Here is a 23010-nt window from a genome sequence, read left to right as displayed (position 1 = left end):
GAAAGAGGGACAAGATGAACATCCCTGCAGAGAGAGAGAGAGAGGCTGCAGCAGACTCTTGGCACTGTTCAGATGGAGCACGAGTGGCAGAGGCTGATTGCTCCAGCCACAGGGAGGATTCACATTGTGTACTCCAGGGATGCCAGGGAGCCCAGCCTCAGGGCATGAATCCCCACAGAGCCCTGATTAGCTCTGCCCCTGCTCAGGGCTCTGACAGGCTGACAGTTCTCAGTCTGCAGCTGCAGCTCCCAGCCACTTTGGTGCTGCATGTAAGGCAAGTGCCAATGCAAACATTTCTTTCCAAGTACCTTGGTGTAGTATATATATAACATTTTGGTCTGTATCAGTTGGGTTTGGCAGTTGGGACATGTAGGTGAGGTGCTGTTCTTAACACTTTGGCTATTTAGAGGTGGGTTTGTAGGTGTATCTTTTGCACTTGTCAGCAAGGTGGGCTTGTGTGTGCTGAGAAGAAAGCTGGGATGACAGTCTCAAATTCCTAGAGGGAAGCAGCTGTGGCTACTGTGATATTCCCTGGTGACTTTTCTGGGCACTACTGGATAAATATGGAGCCCTTTCCTACTCTCTTCTAATACCCTCTGAAATAAAAAGACATTCCCTTATGTTTTCACTTTGCATGTAGTTTCTCACTTCTCTCTCTGCACAAGAGATGCTGATGCTGGAGGACACTTTTTCCTCCCAGATATTCTGATATTTTATTCTGATACCAGATGTTTTGTTAAAAAGAGTAGAAGCTCATGCTTCATTTTCCTGTGAGTTGCAGGAGTGTGGGAAGGCCTTGGTCTTGGTCTAATCTGGGCCCATGGCAGTGTGATGGTTTTGTCCAATGGATGAAGTACAGGGTCTGGTACCCCTGGGTTTTATTCCCTGCTCCATCTCTAGCCTGTTTTTACCTTGAACTACCCACGTAATGATAGAGATTTTCTGCAGAAATTTCAGTGGATGGAAACAGCTGCACAAATACAGAATGGTAAAATTTGAGAATTATTCCTACAGACAAGTCTCTTTCAGAAGAATATTTGAGGTCATGATTCAAACAAAGCAGTCAACGTCCCATTGCCACACCTTGAAGCATCATTGGAAACATTGTGATTAAAACTACAGAACGGATTGGTTTATGTTTTTGTTCTTTCTCTTTTTTCCCCTGCAGGAATACATGATGGAAATGAACTTTAAGCAGTGGATGGTAGATTTTGTTAACCAGTCCCTGCTGCAGATGAGCACCTGTGACGTGGAGAGCAAGCGCTACGAAAGGACAGAGTTTGCTGAGTGCCTGGGTGAGATGAACCTGCGGTGGCACCGGCTGCAGGCATCCCTCAACAGAAAGGTTGGATTGAATTCCCATGGCTTTCTCTCTTAGAGCTCTGATTTTGCCTGTGCCACTGCTCTGTATTGGGGATATATCAAGCTAGCAGCAGTTTTCCTGTTATAGCAGTTGGATTTGGGCAAGCAGTGATTATTAACTAAGCAGTGTTGACAGCCATGTTCAGATGGGGACATATGAGCCTCCTGGACAAGGCACAGCAGGGATCAGTTCCCAGCCCTGCTCCAGCTCTCCTGGGTCACTGGAAATGGGCTCCTCTGTCAGTGTCCTCCTCCTGCAGTAGTTAAATATGCTTTTCCAATGCAGTGCTTTGAAGGTCAGCAGCTGATAGAGGCAGTCTACATGCAGAATTTTCCTATCAGCACATACTCTTGTTTCTCTGGAGAAAATCTGTTTCAGAATTGCCTTAGAAATGCCTCAGAATTATTCTATTCTAGTGAGGCTGGAAATAATCCATGCATCCAGAATTAGATGCTGCTGCTTGTGTGCCCCAATGCCCAGAAAAGCTGGTGTGACTCATGATATGGAAAAAACATGGGGGAGCTTAGAATCCCAAAATGCAACCATGAGGCTGCTGGAATAAATCCCCCTACCAGCACATTTCTCTTTCATCTCTGTGTCTCAAGTTATGCAGCTTTGGGAGAAGCTGGTCATTCTGAATCCAGATACAAAGACTTCTGGTCAGATGGAAAATTGCCAAAGTTTTTTAGTTCAGAAAGTCTTCCAGAAACATTTTTAAGTGGAAATTTCATTTCCCCTACAATTGAAAATTCCCATGATGAAATTTCAGTTTTGTTGGGGAAAAGGTTATCTTCTCTATCATTTTCATGAAATTCAGTTCTAGGATTTAATGGATCCTCAGGGCCAAGACTGAAGATAGGAAACTTGAGGTCCCTTTCTTATTAGTAGCCTTGTTGGTGGGTTTTAGTAAGAATGAGATTTTTCAGACTCCATATGAATGTGTCCACATAGCCCAGTGTCCCCCAACTTGTCAGGTCTCCCAGCCCCAGAACACACACTGCCTTGTTTCTTCCAAAGGAAAAGGTCAGATCCTAAAAAGCCTGCAAAACTTTTTAGGTTTTCCTTTCAAAATATTTTCTCTAGAGAGTATTTTTAGTATGGATTTTGTCATGTCTAATTTTGTCATGGAAGGCAAAGCCCTGTTTCTGCCCACTTGTATGTTTAAGTTACATTTCTTATGTAACTTTCAGATACAAGACCTGGAACACGTTTTGGAGGATATTACTGAGAATGAGAACAAAGCCCAGACTCTACACAGCTGGCTGGAAGCTCAGAGTGATCGACTGAGATCCTTACAGACCCCAGCAAGTCTGATCTCTGCACAGAACACCTTAGATGATTGCAAGGTAAAGCATTACATGAATGGTATTACTGTAAAAGCCCTATTTAGCACACTTTGCTGAATCCAGACTAAGGAACTGCACAGATTTTAACAGAAAAAAAATGTAAAGGAAGTTGCCATTTCCCAGAAGAATTCTCCAGTGCCATTTTAATTAAAGCATGTTGCATTCAGGTAATAAAGAGCCAGAACCACTTTTAATGTGAGTGGCTATTTTGTGGTTTTTTCCACCAACTGAAGATGCGTCTGCTGTTGCTTCATGGTATTTGGAGTGTTGTGCAGCAATATTGTATTCTGAGATAATTCCAATAGAAGTAGTTCTCAGTTCAGCACAGTCGTGGCAGAAATTACCAATTCCATTAGTTTGAAGAGCTCTGTGATGGAAGTGTCATGGAAACTACTCAGTCCCATTTGGAGAAATAGCAACCCTCTCTACTTCTGCCCTAGACTGTAGTGTAGTCTCTCTGCATCAGCCTCAGGGATCTGGGTGTCCTTTGTTATGTTTTTCTCGGCATCAGATCCCTCAAAATTAATACAAGTGGCAGCCAGCTAATAATTGGTTCCTGTTACTCTGACAGTCTGCTGTTTTCATTCAGTACAGTGTTCCCTCTCTATTTTTTAACATGGAATATTTGTTCTTTCATTGCCATGGTTACATCTCTCTCTTGTAGTAGGCTGCTTTTATTGTCTGGAGTGCTCTGTTACACACTGAGTTACTTGAATCTCTGAAAGTGTGGAGGAGCCAGACTGGAAGAAAGGCACAAGGGTAGCTTGGTCTAAACACTCATCTGCTCTAAGCAACACACAGTGCTAGGATACAGGTGGCTAAAATGTTTCATTAAAATTCATTTGGTCAATAAAAATGAGGTCCAAATTTAAAAATATTTTGAAGATGATCAGTGAGAGGTGAAAAAAGGTCATGGCTTTAAGTGTAGCATTATAGAAAAACCTTGTGGCCCATTGTGGGTAGGGGATAGTTCCTCACATTGTAAAGAACTCCCTGCTGAGCTTTCCCCAGCATGTCAAGACTTTTATAATCTTGCTGGTTGTGCTAGGGAAGGAGTCCCAGGTATCTCCATTCATTGGAGAGTGTTCTCACTTGATTTCACTGGAGTTGATTTCAGTGGAATTTCTGCCGTGGAGGTCCCTCTGAGTAAAGGGACAAACTGAAAATAATTTTCTAGAAGTTGTTAGGATGTCAGGGACTCACTCATTGCAAAACCAGTTCCTGTCTTACCTTTGCATAACTGAAGAATTGCACAAAATTTGGTTTAAAGTAGGAATGTATACCTAAGCTCCTCACACAGAAGTTTTTTCCTATGGGCTCATTAAAATATCCTATTTATGTTTTTTTTTTTTTCCTCCACATTATTTAGGAGCTAGAAAATCAACTCGTGGCTAAATCCAAAACTCTTGATGAGCTCAAAGAGAGTTTGGTTTCGGATGGTAGTGCAGAGCAAACCCCAGAAGCTCAGTCTCTGAGGGTAGCTGAGCTGTGTGAAATGAAGGACAGCATTGTAAACCAGGTAAAAGCCTTGCTTGTGTTCAGGTTTCCTGCACTGCATGTTCTGACCACCAATGTCATTAATCTTCTTCATGGGATGGCAGGAGCTGGTACAAAAAAGATGCAAAGTATTCCTTTCTCCTTACCTTCCTAAGAATTCCATTTTAAGTCTTAACTGTAAAGTAAAATAATGTATTTCCAAAGTTGAGAGAGGAAAATTAGTCTGATCTTGAAGCAGTTTGGGTACAAGGGGAGGAGGAACAGATCCCCATCTGCAGTTCAAGAAAATAAAGAGCTCTGCTCTTTTTCGATCACGCTGCAAATGGAAACCTTAAACTCTCTTATTTGATCTCCTTCTCTTTCATACCCTGTTCTTTCTCCCTTATAGTGCAACTGGTGGAAGCTGCCTACTCTGGCCCTGTTCTCACAGCAGCTTTTCCTCCTCCCACTTACTCTTTCATCCACACACCAGGGTGGCTTTTGCCATCCTCAAAGCCTGTGTAGTTTCCAGTTGCTTTAAGGAGAGTCTGGCAGATTGGTTTCCCATGCAAACTGACTCCCCAGCAGTTTGTATTTATAGTCGTGATATCTTTGTAATTGGAGCTGATCTTTTTTTTTAATGTGGATGTAATTCACAGGTGCAGGAGAGATACTAATGACTGCATTTATAGAGTTAAATTTGTGATAATAAACAACCATGTGGAATTATAGAGAACCATGTAGAACCATAAAGAATTATACATGATGGAGTGGTTGTGTTTCTAGTTAAGAATGCTTTCCACTTTTTATTATAGATTCCTTGCCTTTTTTCCTCAGAACTTTGTGAAACCTGAACCCTTTTGCTTGAACTCTTCCACAGGAGATGTCGATCCAGTATTGATCTGCTGTTTCTTGATTTAGGTTTCAGCAGAAAGGATGTGACTGTTTCTTACCAAGAAAGAAGGAAAACTTATGTTTATGTACATGATGAAAGTTTTTCCTTCTGATATATAGCTGGGGATAGAAATTGGCAGGATTGACAGCCTGGTGCTCTTTTTTTCTCCTTACAATCACCGTGGGTCATGTTAATTTTAGGGATTTTGTGACTCAAGTACCAAAGTTGCAAACTGCAGGATGTTCTTGGGGCTGAGCTGTCTGTGTGTGCAGTGAAACAGCGAGTGCAGGTTCCTTCCCACGGGTGACTGCTCACATCAGAGCCAGGCAGAGATTTCTAATACAGGGCTAAGGAGATGGAATACCTTGATTAAATTGTCCGTGGGTTGAGCTCAAGCCTGTGAGTCTGTGGCCCTGAGACACTTCCCGGGAACGATGTCTTTCCATCTTCCTGTGTGGGCAGTAATTAGCTACAGGCTACAAAAAGCAATTAGAGATTCCTCCCACTTCTACCATGATTCAAAAGAGAATAGGGATGATTAATCCACCAGCCTGTATGTGCCTGAAACTCGGGTACTAGGATAAAATTATCTTTGCAGTGTATTTAGGGTGAACTACTGCGTGGACATTTTTTCATCTTCCATTTTGTGCCTGCATCGTCAGAACCAAAGTCTGGCATCTGGCTTTTGTCAGGTCTCGTGGAGATGTGGTTGTTTGTCTGCTTGGTTTTCATGCTTTTCTTCCAAGCATGACTGAAAATAGGTATTGAACTAGGTGAATGTTCTGTCTAACCCAGGACATGCCTTATGTACTTCCTTGAAACAGAAGGATGAAAGTGATTGAAGGAGGACTGTGGTTTTGTGTTGGCAGAGTCTAGGAGACTGTGGCAAATGGAAGCCATGCCTGCCCCTTGTAGATTAGACAGCTGTAATAATGAAAGAGAAAATAAAGGAGTTATCCATCATCAATGAAAGGGACAGAAGATAAAGGGAATATCAATCATTTAATTTTGTATGAAAATCCTGAACTTGCTAGCCTGGGGTCCAGGTGGGCCTGCGTTGTTAGAGCACAATGGCATAAGAGGGATGACAGCTCTCAGAGTATTGCAGTAGTGGCTTCTTCCATGCAAACCAATTTCTGTTCAAATTGTCCATGAAAGGAAACTTGATCTCTGGATCAAACTATCTGCTTCCTAAAAAGATTAAGGCTTTCAACTTCCTCCCACTTCAGGTTGATTTTGGCAGGAAGAAATAAGCAGTTCATTATTTCAGTACTTCCTGGGGTGTTCTGGCAGAATAATGCCACCTTGACCTCCAGTGAAATTTTGATTTCCAGCAAATTCTTATACTTAAACCTCTAGATATGGTTTACTGCTTTTTTTGAAGCCTGCATAATTCCTTACCAAAAGTATAGTAGAAAACTCCAACTTGGCAAATTCTTGTGAATTGTCATGGATTGAGCATTGAGTTTAGATTTCTAAGTCAATTTAAAGATGATTTATATGTCAGGGCTACCCAAGAAATACTGACACAAATGGTTTATCTGCAGGTTGCACAGCTGAAGGCCTCAATGGAGTCAATACTGGAGCAGTGGAGAGCATATGATGAAATTTATGCAGAAGTCAGCTTGATGACAACAAGATATTTGTATTGCATAGACCAGTGCAAACCTTCTGAGGAAGAAGCTTCATTGGAAGCTTTGAAAAAACAGGTCAAAACTCTCCAGGTAAAGTTGTCTTATTTTTCTGTACTTTCTTCTTTCCCTTTAGGCAAACAAACACCACTGAAAAAAGACAGAAAAAATTATCTGGGCAACTTTTTCTTTATTATAATGACACTGAAGTTAGTGCAATATTACTGGGTTTTTTATCTCCAGAGGAACTTAGACTTCTTATTTTATGTAGTGCATAAGTTCAACTTGAGTGCAGTTTAGGTACAAGAAAAAAGCCACCAAGTCCTCATGCTCCCTTGCACCTTGTATCGATGCTGAGCCTGGCATTTCTGCTTGCTCCAGCACCAGTGCCACTATTCTGACCCCTTCCAGAGAGCTGGAGTCCCCTGCACAGCCTCTAAAGGAGTCAGAATGCCAGACATAAATGCTCTGGATCCTCCTGCTGCTCTGCTTGGTTGTTACAGAGTCCAAGTGGAGCATCTGGATTAGGCAGTTAGGCTGGCCCTGGGTCTGGGCACTTCACAGCTCTGGCTAAAATCCCCTTTCCTGACTCTAAATGAGTGTTGAAAGGCTGTGCAAGCACTCCCTGTTTTCCTGTAAATAAGGCTTGAATTTGAGTTTTTTTGAGTTGTATCAGAAGTGGTGCAGGACAGACTGAGGCTGTGAATGCTGGATGTGGGACTCTTGGCAGTAAACCCTGCTCAAGCTCTTGCCACCCTCACCTGGGCTCATGTTATAAATAAAAAGAACTGGCACCTTCTCATCTCCTTCCTTCAATCCCCCTGTTTACTTTTAACCTGGAGCAGTTCACAGATATGCTGTAATGGCCTATATCAGGAGGGGGAGCTTGCAGCTGAGAGCAGGAGATAACAAGCCAACTTTACTGCCAGTAGAAACAGTTGCTTAAAATAAATTACTTTTGGTTTCTAGCAAATTCATTTATTCAGTTCAGAGGTGTGGGTTTGCTAAATGAGCTTTTTCTTTAACAGCCAATAAATTATCTCAGTTTAAAACTGGTCTCCTGATTTTTTTTTTCCTATTTCACCTCTCTTAGCTTCCTGATTTTTAGGAATTGGTGTTACATTTTCTGCAAACATTTTAATCTGTGCTGCAGAAATATGGCATTATTGCTGTCCTATCCCTCCTAATCTATAGGGGAAGTTACACTTAGGTCATTTATCCTCCACAATTAATTGCAATAATCCATTCTGCAGATTCTTCAAGATGAATCAGAGAACAGTGAAGAAAGTTGGGCCAAGCTCCAGGCTGCTGCCAGTAACCTGAAGAAGAGCTGCTCCCCCTCCTTTGCAGAGATTATTGACCAGAAGTGCATGGAGGCACACACTAGGTAAGCCTGCAAAATCAGACCCCAGTTATTAGTATTTAAAAAACCCAAGCTGTTGAGGCAGGACTCAAACATCTGTCAGATTTTCAAATCTGTACTAATGCATCTCACCCATCTAAGAGCATCTGTGTGAGGAGTAGAATCACAGAATCATGGATTGGTTTGGGTTGGAAGGGACCTTAAAGATCATCCAGTTTCAGGCCCCCTGCCATGAAGAGGGACACCCTCCACCAGACCAGGTTTCTCCAAGCCCCATCCACCCTTGAACACTTCCAGGGATGGGGAACTTCTTGTACCTTTTACCTGCATGCTTTTCATGTGATGGGCATGCAGCACAAACTGTGGCTTTCAGGAACAAGGGTGTGGATGCAAAGCAACTCCCTCAGGAATCCTGTGCCAAATCAAATTCTGCAGGAGAACCTACTGGGAAAACACTCTTAATCTTTTGATATTTTGGCAGGTGGAACTCAGTAAATGAAGACATCACAGATCAGCTGAGGGCAGCACAGGCAGCTCTGCAGCTCTGGGAGCCCTTTGATGCTCTGTGCTCTGAGACAGCAGCCAAGTTACAGCAGTACAGCCAGCAGTGTGCTCAGCTCTTGGATGCTCACGTGCCTGAGGAGAACTCCATAGAAACCCTGGAGCAGAGGATACAGGAGATGAAGGTACATGAATAAGTTTCTGCTGCTGGGTACAAACCAAGATTTATTTTTGAGAAATAAGGCAAAAGAATACCAACAATCCAGTCAGTGGAAAAGATAAAATCTGTGGGTTTCTCCCATGAACAGGCACCTTTGTATTTCCTTTAAGCACTTTGACCAGAGACCAGACCAGAGCTAGTGTATGGGGAGAAAAGAGCAGAAGGGAGTCATATTCCATCTCTGCCCTTTTCTGCTCTACACAAAAGATCAGGCCTGTATTGGAAGGAATCACTGAAAGAAAAATTAGTTACTTTCTGGGGCATTGCTTGGGAGGAGGAATAATATCTACAGGAACAATAGCTGAGGGGAAAAAAGAGCAGTTTTCCCAAGCACATCTTCATCCTGAACTCTTCCACAGCCTTCAAATGGTGCTGTGTTTTGGTCTGGTGTGATGAGTTCACAGATTCTTGAGCTCATTAGATTACTCTAAATGCTTTTGACTTTAGGCAAATGAGATCTCATGCTGAAACCACACGGCACATTGGACTGTCAGGCAGCAAAGCTGTCATTAGGTTCTGACATTTTTGGTTTCTTCAGACTGTGATAAAGAAATATAATAATCCTATGTCAGGACAGAGCAGTTATTCATTGTGCTTTATGAATCTCTAGCCATGAATTGGAAGAAGTCCAGAGTATTCCATTTTGCATGTGGCCTTAAATAAGAAACTTTACATTACAGGGAAGAGAACTCTTGTATCTTTCTTTGTCAGAAAAAAACTGACAGCAGCAATGCCTAGACCAAAATTTTTTTTTACTTTTTTCTGATATACTAATGGCTGTGACAGAAATTCACCAATTTGTCAGCAAAAAGGGGATTGCATTTTCTGGAAATTTTTGGGAAGAGTGTTACACCTACTAAGCAAGGCATGACCACCTGAATGCCATTAGCACTGTAGATCTTGTCCTGGTGTGTGTGGGTAGAACACATGGAATTAATTGTGGGTTTTTTAAAGTGGTGAGTTAAAAGAATGGGGATCAATGAAATGGTATATAAGTTCTGTGTATTTGAATATAGATGTGCACAACAAAATTTTATTTTAATCCTTCTCATCTTTTCCTCTCTATATATTAGGAAAATTTATGGGTTTATGGATTTTTGCCACCACAAAAAATAAAAACTAAATTCTTATAAACAGAAGAAGAAATCAAAATGGGTTCTTTATTAAATGGCTGGAGTGGTATTTTATAACATAATCCTTTCAAATTAAGGGGTCAGGAAGCAAGGACCATTTTGCTTTTTAAGGAAATGTGTGTGTTCTTTGCTATTGATCAGAAGACTTGGCTCATTATTCTCAGAAAAGACAACACATAGAGGCAAATTTCAGGGGGGTTCATGGCTAAAAATATATTTCACTTGTCAAAAAAAAAAATCAAGTATATTGAGTAAGTGTGAAATTACTCCCTTTGTTCTTGTACTGCCTTTAGAGTATAATTTTATAGGATCTTTCTTAGTAAAGGGAAGCAAATAAAACCAAACCCATAGTCCTTAGTCCCTGAGGGATCCAAAGTACTGGTATGGCTGTAACTAAATAGCATTCCTCATCTGCAGCATGGGCCAGTTCCTCCATCTTCTAGTGTACACACATATTGTAGATTGGCTATCCCAATTTCCCTCCCTGATTTCCTCTGGAGCTGCAGTATCCCACTGCCTGAAGTCACTGGTGTTCCATTGAACTTTGAACTGTGCCTTTCCCAGCACTGCACTCAATGGATGCAGTTCCCATTATCCTCCAAGTAAAAGACTGAACAGTAAACCACAGCTGAGCTTGGCTCCCAGATGGGCTCAACAAAAAGAGTTTAGTTACAGCAACAAAAGATATCAAATGAAAGTGGCACATGAATGATGATCTGATTCATTTACTGACTTTTTTTTCTCTTTCCCCTTCTCTCATCAGAATTTACAGCACGGCCTTCAAAACCTTGCAGGATGCCGAACCCAGATTTATTTGCAGGCTGACAGGATAAAACAGCAGGCTGGGACAGCTGCTGAGGCCATTCTGATGGAGAAGCTGCAGCCATTGCAGAGAGCAACCTATTTGGAAAAGATGTTGCAGAGGAAGTTGGATGAACTTCAGGTAGTTTTTTCTTTTAAAATTAAATCACTGTTAGTGTGGGGTAACTTCACTAGAGTCCTGTGTGAGCCACATTCCTCATTAGAGCACTCTAGTTCTTGAATTGAAATTTCAATTTGTTAAAACTCAGCAGGATGATAAACTATATAAAGAAATAATACCTGAAGCCAGAGGGACAGGTGAAGGATTTCACCCTTACCTGCTTGTGTTGCTCTGACAGCCTCTGTCACTGGGTCCATTATCCCCAGGACCCTCAGATGATTAAAGGTTAGGAAATGTATTTTTATTTTTTTGAACATTGAAGTAAGTTGTGAACTTTCTTGGCTCTGCCTTGAAAAAAAATCATGGGCCTCAGTTTTCCTTGGGAAGAGTTCATGTAGTGAACCTAAAAGCAAACAGAGAACTGTGACCATTTGATGTAATTCTGAGGACCAGATTCACATTCCTGTTCAGGCCAGGTGGGGAGAGACCTGGATCTAGGAGCTCTGCTCAGAGTAGTGGAGGATTGACTTTTCTTTTTCACAGGTATTCTTGAGAAAGTTTCCAAGCAAATGTACTGCTGGACATTTACTGATGTAGATTTAATCTGTTCCTATGGAAAAAGTCTGATTTCAATGAATTGTTCTGTTTTAAAGTAAACCCAAATTCATCAAGATATTTGAAGCCAGCTCTATTTATGACTCCATCTACCAGCACAGTTAATGGCTGGAAGCCAGAAATCTTAGTGAAGATAGCAGGTTTCTCATATTCCCTGTGAACTTCTCACTGCATGAAAAAATGCATTTCTGGGTAATCATTTTCTCTGCTTTAACCCTGTGGTATTACCACAGCAATCTCTCTCCATACACCAGTTTTTGCCATTCATCCCTTACAAAACTGTTGTTGTGTAAGTGCTCTCAGAGATGTGGAAAGAAAGAAAAAGTTTTCCCAGTGCTGTTCTGCTAAAGGAAAGTTGAATTTCAGCCCTACTGATTTCTCCACAGAGCTCATGTAAGCTGCACAGCTTTGGTTGTGCAGGCTTTGTGTGTACCTCAAAGGAAGCTCATTTTCACAAGTTTCCTCCCTCTGATAAGCTGAGTTTTCACTTTCCAATCTCACAATAAGTTAAATAGCACAAAGCTACAAAAGGTATCACAGAAACCCCTATTCCCTTCACATAGTTACAGCTGTCTCAGAATTTGGAGATTCTTTTTCTTGGTCTCTGCTTTGGGTTAAATTTTCCCCTTGTCCCATTGAAAAATGGAAAAAAAATTCCATAGAGAGTTATAAATACATTAGAATTTAGGTTTAATAACTGTTTGCTTTCCTAAAATATTGCTTATTGCCCTTTTTTGTCTACTGAATAAGTTTTATAAATAGTAACTAATGTAAATTTTCAATATTCACCCCAGTTCAATCTTTTACAACTGGAGGATTTCAACAACTGCCTGGAAACACTGGAGGATCGTGTCAAGAATTGCACAGACACCTTTGATAGCCTCTGTCTAGAGGAAGGAGACAACTCAGAATTGCTCCTGGTATGTTTGCATTCCCAAATACAAAAAGATACTGCTCAGCTCTTGCCCACTTCAAAATGCTCTTTGTGTCCTAAATGTCACAGTTGCAGCACTTCCATCGGAGTAACTATAATTCAGCCAAAACACAAAAAGCAATGATTAAAGTTCAGAAACTCTAGATCTGCATTTTCAGTGCCTGCATGGAAGGGAGGAAAATCACCAGATTTGGGGTTGATGGGAGATCTTGTTCCCCAGCTTTGCCCTGGAGCTGTCCTGTTTCCCTCAATGAAGTAAATGTGGAGGTACCAGGTCTTGAGCATCTGTTCAGTGCTGTTGGAAAAGTGAGCCCTATGTAAAAGAGTTATTGCCTTTTATTCCCCTGTATTTTTTGAAGTTAACACAGAAATGTTGGGTGTTTTCAAGTAGTGGAGAATAAGCTTTTATATTTATTTGACATGAAAGAAAGGCAGTACTTTTTTGCAATAATTTATTTTTTCTTTATTTCCAGAACCAGACACTGGAGCTTGCTGCACTTTCTCCTAGCATAGAGAGTTTGAATGAAGCAAGCATAAAGCTGCCACTCAGTGACTTCACCCTGAAGAAAATGCAGAGCCTGACTCGGCAGTGGAGTCAGAAAACAGCAGCTGCTCTGGAATGTTGCAGGTCTGAAATGCAAACAAAAAAAAAAAATCACTAGTAACAATTCCCTTTTCTGTGACTAAAATGAAAACCAAGTTAAAGCATAGAACATCTTGCAATCTGTTCTCAGCTTTCTCAGGAGCTTGCCAGGTAGAATTCTGCCCTTGTATTTTACTTGATTTTTCAGTGGCTATTTGTATTCCAAGTCACTTGAAGAAAAAACTGGATGCTTTCAGGGGAAGATGGGAGCAAAGTGCCAAATGAAACCCCCATAGGTTAATTTTAAAATAAATAAAAATATTTAAAATAAATATTAAAAATACATTTCAAAATAAATCCATAATAATTTTATTAACCACCACATTAGAGCACCTGTAAACATACCCAGAAAAACATCCGCCAACAGAAGTTTGTGGTTATTCGTTTTGTTTTACAGTATGCTTGAGGGAACCCAAAATGATGAGAAGAAATTCTTTCAGAAATGTGAAAAGTGGATGAAATTCCTAGAAAAAATGAAAGAAGCCTTAAAAACAGATATTCCAGGACAGTTTGAAGAACTGCAAGAGCAACAGAGAGTATATGAGGTAAAGCTAACTCTAAAAATGGAAGCATGAAGGCAGGGGGAAATCACTAGAAAATGCTGTGCCTTTTGAAATTAGATCTGGACAGGATTTTACAGAGCATTTCATTTTTGAAATGCCTATTAAGGTAAAAACTCTGAAACGTGAAAATCCTTTTCCAAAGGGACAGATCCCTTTCTGCAAGGATCAGACCTTCAGGAGTACATCTTCAGGTGCTGTGTCATGAAAGTCCTAAATTTCTCCACCCCTGAGGTGTACTTGTCTGCCTGTCCTAGAACACTGAAGTCTGTGGCAACTAACTGGATAGTTTGCTGGAGATCTAGCAGCAATTTTAACAATTTCTGGAAGAAATGCATTTAAAATAGTGTTTTCACAGCATATTTCTGGTTTGACCAGTTGTTAGATTTTAGTGAAAAGCTGTTTTCTCTGCCATTTTTCCAGACAGTTGCTATTTGTTACAGAGAAATAGTCAAAAAACTATAGGTATCAGATCTGTATATCCAGCTCCTGGTGGGGTCCACTATCACATATGTGCAAATTCCTCCTGGTATCCAAAAACTGTGGACTCTTAGGGTGCATTTGACACTAGCAATTGAAAATAATAGTTTTCAGCTTTTACAATTAAATAAATGCTGTCACTCTGGAGGAGCAGAAGCAGCTTTCATAGCAAAGGTTGTTCACTGAATAGTTAAAATTTGTTCTCTTGGTATTTTCAGATGCTGCAGACTGAGATTTCCATAAATCAGCAGACATTTAATTCTATCATAGAAAAAGTTCTACTCTCCTTGGAATCCGGAGAAGCAGAGAAAAGGTACTTTATTTGGTTTTCTCCTTAAGATCTTGGTCATTTAGTGAATGTGCTGCCTTCCTTGGAATTGGTATTGAATCTTTGCTCTTATGAGGACATAAATCCAAATTCTTAGCTGGGTTCACTCTTTGAATGATCACCTGTCACATTTTGCAAAAGCACAAGAAGGTGCAGTGAGAAAGAAACACAGGTGCCCTGGCCAGACTGCATCTGGGATAGTAACAGGCTGGGCTGAAAACAAAAATAATTGCTCCTGAAGAGGAATCTTTTATTCTGTCCCTGTGGTTGAGAAGCTGCCTGCCCACAGAGCATAATGAGGATGCTGCATATGAAGGATGCTCTCCCTCCTCCTGGACCTCTCTGCTTCTCAGAGTGCAAAGGTGTGCAGTATCCACGTAGCTCCTGGCACACATGGCAGGGCATTGAGTCACTGGCCATGAAACCCCAAACATATGGTCCCTAAACCTGTTTTTTATCAATATGATCTTACACCTTTCTCTTAATCCATGTAGCCTGAGAAACAGCAGGTAATGTTTGTGAGCAGGGGTTCAGCTGCCTCAGGTGTTTGGGGTGAACACATTTCCCTCTCTGCCAGGTCTTGCTGCTTCCAGAGACTTGGCAGGACAGTGTGTGTGCTCCCCTCAGACATGCCAGTATGGAATCCATAGCTTGGCTTAAAACTGCCAGGGAAGGTAGGGCTACACTAAGCTGAGCTGCTGGATTTTTGTGTTTGGAACTACCCACACAAAGGCAGAGGTTTGTCTAAGAGTGAATCAGGGATGATGGCCTCCTGCAGAGAAGCAGAGTTGATATATGGGGTTGCCTTAACCAACCAGCCAGATCTGCTGGATCATCTGACCATGTTGAAGAAGAGGACAGAGTAACTGCTTAAATGGGTTCAATAACTACACAATTTTCCATTGTGCAGATCAATTTTGTGTAATCAGCGACCTTGTCTCACTTGGATTGACCTTTTGGTTCTTCAGAGAAGTGTTTAGTGCATATTGTGTCTGATTGCTGTACTGTGTATGCTGCTATACCACAATTGCAAGATTGACTTGCCTTAACCCTCTTTTTTATCATGTAAAAGGTTGTTTGGATTGCTTAAAAGATGGAATACAGAGAGCAGGGCTGAGCTTAGGGCTGCAAAGAGCTTTCTAGGATTGCTGGGTAGTATAATTGAAAAACAACTTTGCAAATGGAGCTCCATCACAATTACTGTAATATGCAGCCTTGAGATCAAAAGAAATTAACACTCAGCCCTTGTAATTTTCAGGACAGAGTTTATTTCCAAGCTGACACTGCTGAAAGAGCAGTGGCAGAATGTTATCCGGATGGTTCAGCAGAGGAAGAAAGACATTGATGGACTCGTGAGCCAGTGGCAGCTCTTCAGGAGTTCCCTGCAGGGCCTCAGCAGATTCCTTGATGATACAAACAGCTTCCTTGCAGCTGTGAAGAGCCAGGACTGTTACAGCCTTTACCAGCTTAGAAATGTAATTCATGATTTCAAGGTACTGTGTTTATTTCTCATAAATCTAAAATAGGTGGGCTTTTCCCCTCAGACTGAAACAGCTTCTGTCCAGTCAGGAAAAAGCTTTAAAATCCCACACTTTCTTGGGAGAGAAATGATTGGTGATACTTTTTCCTTAGAGCTGAGCACAGGTAAGAAATCAGTGGCATTGCAAAAGGCTCATTATATTCAGAAACTTCTTGATCAGCATGGCCATTTAGTAGCCTTGCATGCTTTAAAAATTTTATGGATATGAAGATGGAAATTCAGGGTGCCAGATGAGACAGACACACTAGTTAGCAGGTAACCTCTATGTCTGTGTACATCTTACTGACATGACTGCTGACTTCAGGACTTTTATTTTGCCTGAAGAAAGGTAGTTATGTGGCAAAACAGGCCAAATAGGTCCTGTGTGTGCAGGGATGGGCAGGAGAGGCCAGAAACAAAGAAAAAGCAAGGGAGTCTCTTCAAGATATACAAACCTTATGAGCAGTTCTTCAGAACAGTGAGTTCTGCATTTTACATGCAGTGGAAAAAAATATTTTCCTTTGTTAATTTTGGATGTTTTGATTTTGCATTTAACTGTGGACCTCTTTGTTTTATAGGAAGGTAGAAACAAGCAGTGAACTTGATGGTTGTGTAAGGCAATCTAAAACCTTTTAAAATCCTACTATTGAATGCTATTTGCACAGTCCAAGATTTATATTGTGTCCCCACACACCTAGTGGTGATGGATTAACACATTACCAGTATTCCATTTGGTGCTTGCCCTTTTTATTTCATCTGTATTTCTACCTGCTGTGTAAAGGTGATTTTCACTAGATTTTACAACTTAGTGCTCTTGCTTTTTTTCTTAGTAAGAAAAGCCAGAAACTCTTCTCCTTCCTACTCCAAATTGCCTTTTTCCTCCTGCTGCTGTTCTACATAAAGAAACTCTGATTATACCTCCTTGTGTTAGGGATCAATTTGTTGTGGGCAAATTATTATTGATGGCTTACTTCACTTGGAGTACATCATGATTAACAGGGCTGTTATCTCTGAAAAAATGAGCCTAAGATGTTGATGTTAGAGGTGGTCACAGAACTCAGTTTGTATTTTTTGTTCTGAGTAACTCACACAACTGAATTTCCATCTTTTTTTGACTGCTGCACTTTCAGTCTGGCACTATAGATTTGGTCTGGGGAAAGCTTTTGTAGAGTTTTATAAATCAAAATATCAGAGAAAACATGATTTTTCTGAAATTAAAGAAGCACATAGGAGATCTATTGATTCCTCTTTCACGACTGTGAACAAAGCTGTACCTTGTGAGTCATCTTCCCAAGTGAAATACCAAGAAAGCACTTCTGGAACTTTCTAATAACAGCTTAGAAAGTTAACTTTTTTTTCCTTTTCAAGAGTAAGGCAGTGATCCTTCAGAGGTGGCAAGCCATGTACACCTTGGTCATCGATGTCGGGGAGAAGCTGCGCACTGTCTCTGATCCCAGCACCAGCGTTGCTCTCCAGGAGGAGCTCAGCCAGTTACAGCAGCGCTGGGGGAAAACCCAGGCCCTGCTGGAGAAGAAGAAGATGCAGTTCAGTGGCACCCTGCAGGTAGGTGATGCCCTCCCCACCTGCTGCTCTGGCCTTGGGTCTCAGGAGCTTCACTGTCCCACCATCTCCAGGCTGAGCTGCTGCTCGCTGCAGGGGCTCTCTGAGGGAAGTGCTGTCATGTGTCATCAGGGCTTGGGGAATGCTAAAACTGTGGTCCCCTGATTCTCCAAAGGAAATTGAGTTGGATTCCATTTGTTGCTACAATGGATGTTTCTGCTCTGATTGTTCCAAAGCTCCCCATGGCCTGGAGCTCACTCCTGCTTTGAGCTGTAAAGCTAAAATGTAGCTTAGAGTCAACATGACTTGTTCCTCCTCATGTTTTTCAGCATATAAATAGAAGGGCTGGTCATATTTATTTCCTTACAGCAATGAGCTTGCTTTCACGGTTAGGTAGAACATTAGGTATGTCTTAAAATTTAATTCTGGCACTGATACAGTCCAAAAACCATGCTTAAAGCCTCTTGGGTTGAACAAAACAAAGTGAGCAGAAATGCTCGCTAAAGCAAGGCTTAAATAAGAGAGGCTTGAAGTTCTGTAAATCCAAGCACCAAAATCTTGTGGGCGGCACTATGTATCAAAAAAGAAAATTCAAAAAAAACAGAGCACCAGATAGATTATTTCAGTGGGTTGAAGATGCTATTTTGTAACATATCCATGTGGTTCATATGTTTTTGATAAAATTTCCTCACCTTTTATATTTCTTTTTGTCTCCCTGAGCCAGACTTTTGACCGCTTTGAAAAGCAAACCAAGGAACTGGAAAGCAGACTGCAGGAGCTAAAGGAGAAAGTAAAAGATCCACTCCCTGTTGAGCATGAAGAGCTCCACAAAGCCAAGGAACATATTAAGGTATGAACAGTTATATTATATTTAAATTGATGTAGTCTTTGCACAACACCTCATACCTGTAAAATCAGTTTTCCTTCTTACATGCTCTTCAGAGACACTGAATTTCTCTCCTCTACACCATCCTGATTCCTGCCCATCTGATCAAGAAGATTGAGTAGTAGTAGTAGTGTTTGGAATTTCTTTTCCTGCTTCTGCTCCCTTTACAGTCTGCATTTATAAAATAAGTAGTTTCTCAAACAAAAGGGAAAAAGCTCCCTTCTGTCAGCTCAATTGGCTGCTGTCCCATGACTGAATCTCCCTTTTTGTTTCCCAATCCATTTTGCACATGGAGCTCCTCAGGCAAGAGACCTTGTAATTCTGCAAAGCACCCTACATACCTGCAGGATCTGGGAATAATTAAAGAGAAGGAAAATTAAGAGTAAGGGAGTGGCAAAAATTCCTTGCAGCCCATAGTGCACCATGAAAATTAAATGGCAAGAAAAGCATTTCCAAGGGATAGGAGACATTTTGTCTGGAGTGGTCAGTCTTTCATCATCCTTTTATGAAGTGAATTGTTGACCTATGTAGTGGGAACAAATAAGCTTATTAACAAGCCAAGGCTTTGAACTCATTATCAGCTGTCTGAAATCTTCTTTATGAGTGCTGGCTGCCTTTCCCACGGCAGCAGCCTTGCTGTAGCCCTGACTTATCTGTGAGATGGAAGCACACAGCTTCTGCCTCTTATCCCAGCAAGAGAAATTCAGCTGCAGAGGCAGCAGGGTCAGGCAGTGCCAGTGCAAGTGCTGCTAGTAGGTGTTGTAGTACAATAAAGGACTAAAATGGCATGACATGCTCTTCCTGCTTTGTACTTCTATCTGGAATAAAGCTATTTTTCTTTCAGTCCTGGACCTTACATGAGGCTAGCAAAGTCCCATGAAATTCCACAGTTAGCTCTGTAATTGCTCTGGATTTGCCCCTTTTTAGGAGACCTAAATGCATGTGTGCACATGTATAGGAGTACTGTGATCTCAGGTAAATTTTAGAGTCAGGTTTGTGTGGTCTTTTCCTCTAGTGTTGAAGCTGGGTCCAAGACCTGTGAAAATCCTCACAGGGTTTAGACCCAGCACACTTCTGACACGAACACTCACAAGTTTTTTTCCCCCTTCAAAATGAGACAAACTGGATTCCCTCTAAGAGTTGTTTTTTTTTTTTTTTTTTTTGGTTGGATGAGCCAGTGACCCTTCCCAGCAGCTTTTTTTGCAAAGTGGGACCTAGGACCTTGTGTGTGGAGACTATCAATATTCAATATTCCCCAGCTGTATGCAGTGGTACCTCTGCCTTTTAGGTGACAATTTTAACAGTGTTAAGGAGAATGTGTAACTTAGAATAAAGAGAAAAGGGAGTTGAGGGAGCAAAGCAGAAAAGAGAACCTGTTTTCTGTGAACAAGCAGTTTAAAAGCTCCACATTCCTCATAAATCTGAGGAAGTGCCTATGACATCATGAGAGAAGGCAACTGATTTAATCTTTGTGTTTAGAAAAATAACCTGAAACTGGAGCAAATGCAGGTGGAAAGCAACTTGTCCAAAACAATTATAGCAGGAATAAAGGAAACCCTGAAGAAGCAGGCATGTGCTGGCCTGGATGTGAGAGCCCAGATGCTGCCCTGGAGCGTGGGGAGCTGCCGGGGCCAGGCTGTGTCCCAGCGCTTTGGGATGCAGGGATGGTCCTGGTGGGTCAGCTGGGGCACTGCCGTGGGCTCCGGTGCCTTCCAGTGGGGTTCCAGTGATCTCCCGGGGATCCTGGCCAGCCCAGCCCCAGCAGAGAGTGCGGCACAGGCGGCTGCACACTCCCTGCTCTCCTCCCCCACAGGCCGGGCAGGGGATTAGCCAGCAGGTTTGGAAAGCCGAGGAGCTTAGTGCCAAGGCTTGTGCGGGTGCGTTTCCATGCAGGAGCTGGAGCAGTCGCTGGCAGACTGGGCCCACGACATGAAGGAGCTGCAGGCCATGAAGGCGGAGCTGGCACACCTCATCCTCACCGAGGACATGATGGTGCTCAAGGAGCAAGTGGAGCATTTGCACAGGCAGTGGGAAGAGCTCTGCTTGCGGGTAAGTGCATGAACACCTCCTCCAGGGTGTTCCTAGCGGGCTGGTATCCGTGGGAGCAGGGCAGGACTGAGGTTCCTCCTGGGCTCGGCCCCTCTGGCAGTTTTGGGTGGGAATGGGGCTGCTCCTGGCACAGCCGGCCCGGTGGAGTTCACCCTTTGTGTCCTGGACAGGCTGCCCAGGGTTTTGTTGCAAACCCTTTGTAAGAAGTGACTGTGGCACTGCACAGAGCCAGATGCAGCTGGTTTCTGGAATAGGTGCCTTTGTTCCAGGCTGCCAAAGGCAGGGAGGGATAAGCACAGGAACTGCCTGAAGGCACGGACCAGGGAAAGGAAGAGGGAAGTTGAAACAAAATGCCAGCAGAAAGGAAACTTAAATGTGTTTAAATACTAACTCCTTGGGTTTGAACACATTGAGAACTGACTTGTCTTTGTAGCAGGAAAATGCTGGAAACATTTGCATTCTCTGTGGCTTGCTGCTGTATTACACTTAATTTAGTGCTGCTTGTAAAATTGCTGGGAAATATTTACAGCAAAGTCACATGGACTCGATTCATTAGGTTATTGTGCAGTTGGAATGTGTGTTTACTTTGTCCTGTTAACAGGATTGGAAGAGGTAAAATACTTCAGGGTCTTAAGTTGTTTGGGGGGCTCTACACATCAGCAAGCCAAACTCTTGCATCCCTTTACTTGACAAGTAAATAGCTTTTATTTTACAGTCTGTAAGGAACTATTGAAGCCAGTTAGTATTTTGTTTCTAACCCTTCCACAGGCAAAGGTCAAGCAGTCTTGGTGGGGATGTTGCCAGAGTAATGAACAGCTGTGCTTATTTCACAAACTGTGTTGTGATGAAATAGTTATTTGGTTTGATTGGAAGAATTAATTTTTTTTTTTTTTTTGCATTGCAATGAGAAAGAAGAATTTAATTTCTTAAACTGGACAGCTGTTCTACAACCAGTTTTTCGGTGTTATTTTTCTGAACTCTGAAAATAATTCCAGAGACATCCTCTCCCCTTCTGAGAAATACAAGCCATTATTTTTTAAATTAAAATGCCTGAACCATTTTCCTAATGGAAATCTGGAGTTAAGCCTATAACTGAGAGAACTTTGTTGTTTTTCATTTTTTTGGTGAGCTGCTGAAGCCTGCTGTCCCCACTGTGTCAAATAGCCCTGAAAATTAAAATTTTATATATATGCTCCACTACAGTCTATCCAAGTAGTAATTTCCTGTAGTAATTTAAGATCAGATTTTATTCAAAATTTCCATTTTAATTTCCTGAGGGAGCAGCATTGATTTCAGTCTGTCTTGGAGGCAGGAAAGAGGTGACAGTAACGTAACTGTGTTAGGCACACAAAATCTGTAGTGGGAGGAATCTCTTGAGTGCTGTAGTGGAGGGAGATTCTGAATGTTTGCACAGCCCTAATGAGCCTCAGGACAGCCCACGGTGTTCCTCAGTGCTGGACACAGGCTAGGAGAGCAGACTTTATCAGCTCTGCTCTTGGCATGACTGCTTCATTTTGGATAACAAAGTAGAGTCAAGATGTATTGTGTGGAGGAAAGTGTGCAGAATAAAAGCAGGGAGGTGAAAGAGCTGCAGCTGTCACAGCCCTGGGGCAGCCAGATGCCTGTGCTCAACTGGGCAGGGGCAGGCAGGCAGAGTGAGCAGATGCACTCAAGGGATTAGCATTTATAGAGCTGCCCTTGCAAGGTGCATGTAGGTCACAGATTTAACCATTCATCCCAGCCAGCATCCAGTGGGGATGTTATTTTAGCCTCCCTTTGGAATGCACACAATGCTCACACGGTGGGTGCAAAATTGGGGTGGTACCAGGGCAGCTGGGCAGAGGAGAAAGTGCTGGAAGCAATGGCTTCAAGGGTTCATGTTCCTTGAAGCTTGTCTGGGATTTTTTGGGTTGTTCCTGTTTTTTACTCTCAACCTGGGTTGGTTGGCCAGCTAAAATGTGCTTCTTGCTCTTAAAATCCTGCCTTGCCCTGTTCTGAGCAGGCAAACATGGAGTCAGAATCACATCAGCATTTAGAGCTTGTTTTGCTGACAAGCAGAGCCTGTTCTTCCACTGACCAAGTAAACTCATCTCCGTGCATGGGAGATGGTGCAAGTGGTAAGGAAGGATGAAGGGTTCACCCTCCAAACCTCTGAGGTTGAGGGTACACAGGAGCATCCCGGAGCAGAGACACTCTTAGAAAGTCTTTGAGGTCCCTGGCACCTCCAGGCTTTTTCCTATGGAGGACTTGGGAGATTGATTGCCTGTGTCTCAAGACAATGCTTTTGTCTTCATCTCTTTGCTTAGATTGTCATCAAGGATTCAGAAATCCCTTTCAGCTCTCCATCCCTTCCTTGAAAACAAGTCAGAATTTAAGGGACAAAAGCAATGTGGTAGGAGATGGCTTGGTGCCTTCTGTTTTGATCCTGGTGTTACATGGAGCTGACCTTGCTTCCACACATTTAAACTTCACTCTGGGGTACGAAAGTGTGTTAGATACTAGTCTAGAAGAATCAATAATGGAATTTTGAGGAGTCATATGCTGTATAAAGTGCGTGTGAGATGTGAAGAGGGAGTGTTTCCTGCC

At 42.1% G+C, this 23010-nt stretch overlaps 1 protein-coding gene across 3 annotated transcripts in view; it reads left to right on the top strand.

The window, feature by feature from the left end:
* Positions 1-23010, top strand: part of SYNE2 (spectrin repeat containing nuclear envelope protein 2) — a 177375-nt gene that overhangs the window by 119750 nt on the left and 34615 nt on the right. For all 3 annotated transcript variants that reach the window (XM_059850505.1, XM_059850504.1, XM_059850503.1), the window contains 15 exons: positions 1169-1345; positions 2554-2709; positions 4079-4228; positions 6628-6804; positions 7965-8098; positions 8556-8760; positions 10692-10871; positions 12260-12385; positions 12873-13027; positions 13440-13587; positions 14301-14395; positions 15669-15903; positions 17298-17492; positions 18214-18339; positions 20269-20424. In XM_059850505.1, the coding sequence (XP_059706488.1) occupies positions 1169-1345; positions 2554-2709; positions 4079-4228; positions 6628-6804; positions 7965-8098; positions 8556-8760; positions 10692-10871; positions 12260-12385; positions 12873-13027; positions 13440-13587; positions 14301-14395; positions 15669-15903; positions 17298-17492; positions 18214-18339; positions 20269-20424 (2415 nt within the window). The remainder of the gene's footprint in view (positions 1-1168; positions 1346-2553; positions 2710-4078; positions 4229-6627; positions 6805-7964; positions 8099-8555; positions 8761-10691; positions 10872-12259; positions 12386-12872; positions 13028-13439; positions 13588-14300; positions 14396-15668; positions 15904-17297; positions 17493-18213; positions 18340-20268; positions 20425-23010) is intronic.

The sequence above is a fragment of the Haemorhous mexicanus genome, chromosome 6 (genome assembly GCF_027477595.1).
Source record: "Haemorhous mexicanus isolate bHaeMex1 chromosome 6, bHaeMex1.pri, whole genome shotgun sequence".
Lineage (NCBI taxonomy): Eukaryota > Metazoa > Chordata > Aves > Passeriformes > Fringillidae > Haemorhous > Haemorhous mexicanus.
This window is presented reverse-complemented; position numbering and strand designations above follow the sequence as displayed.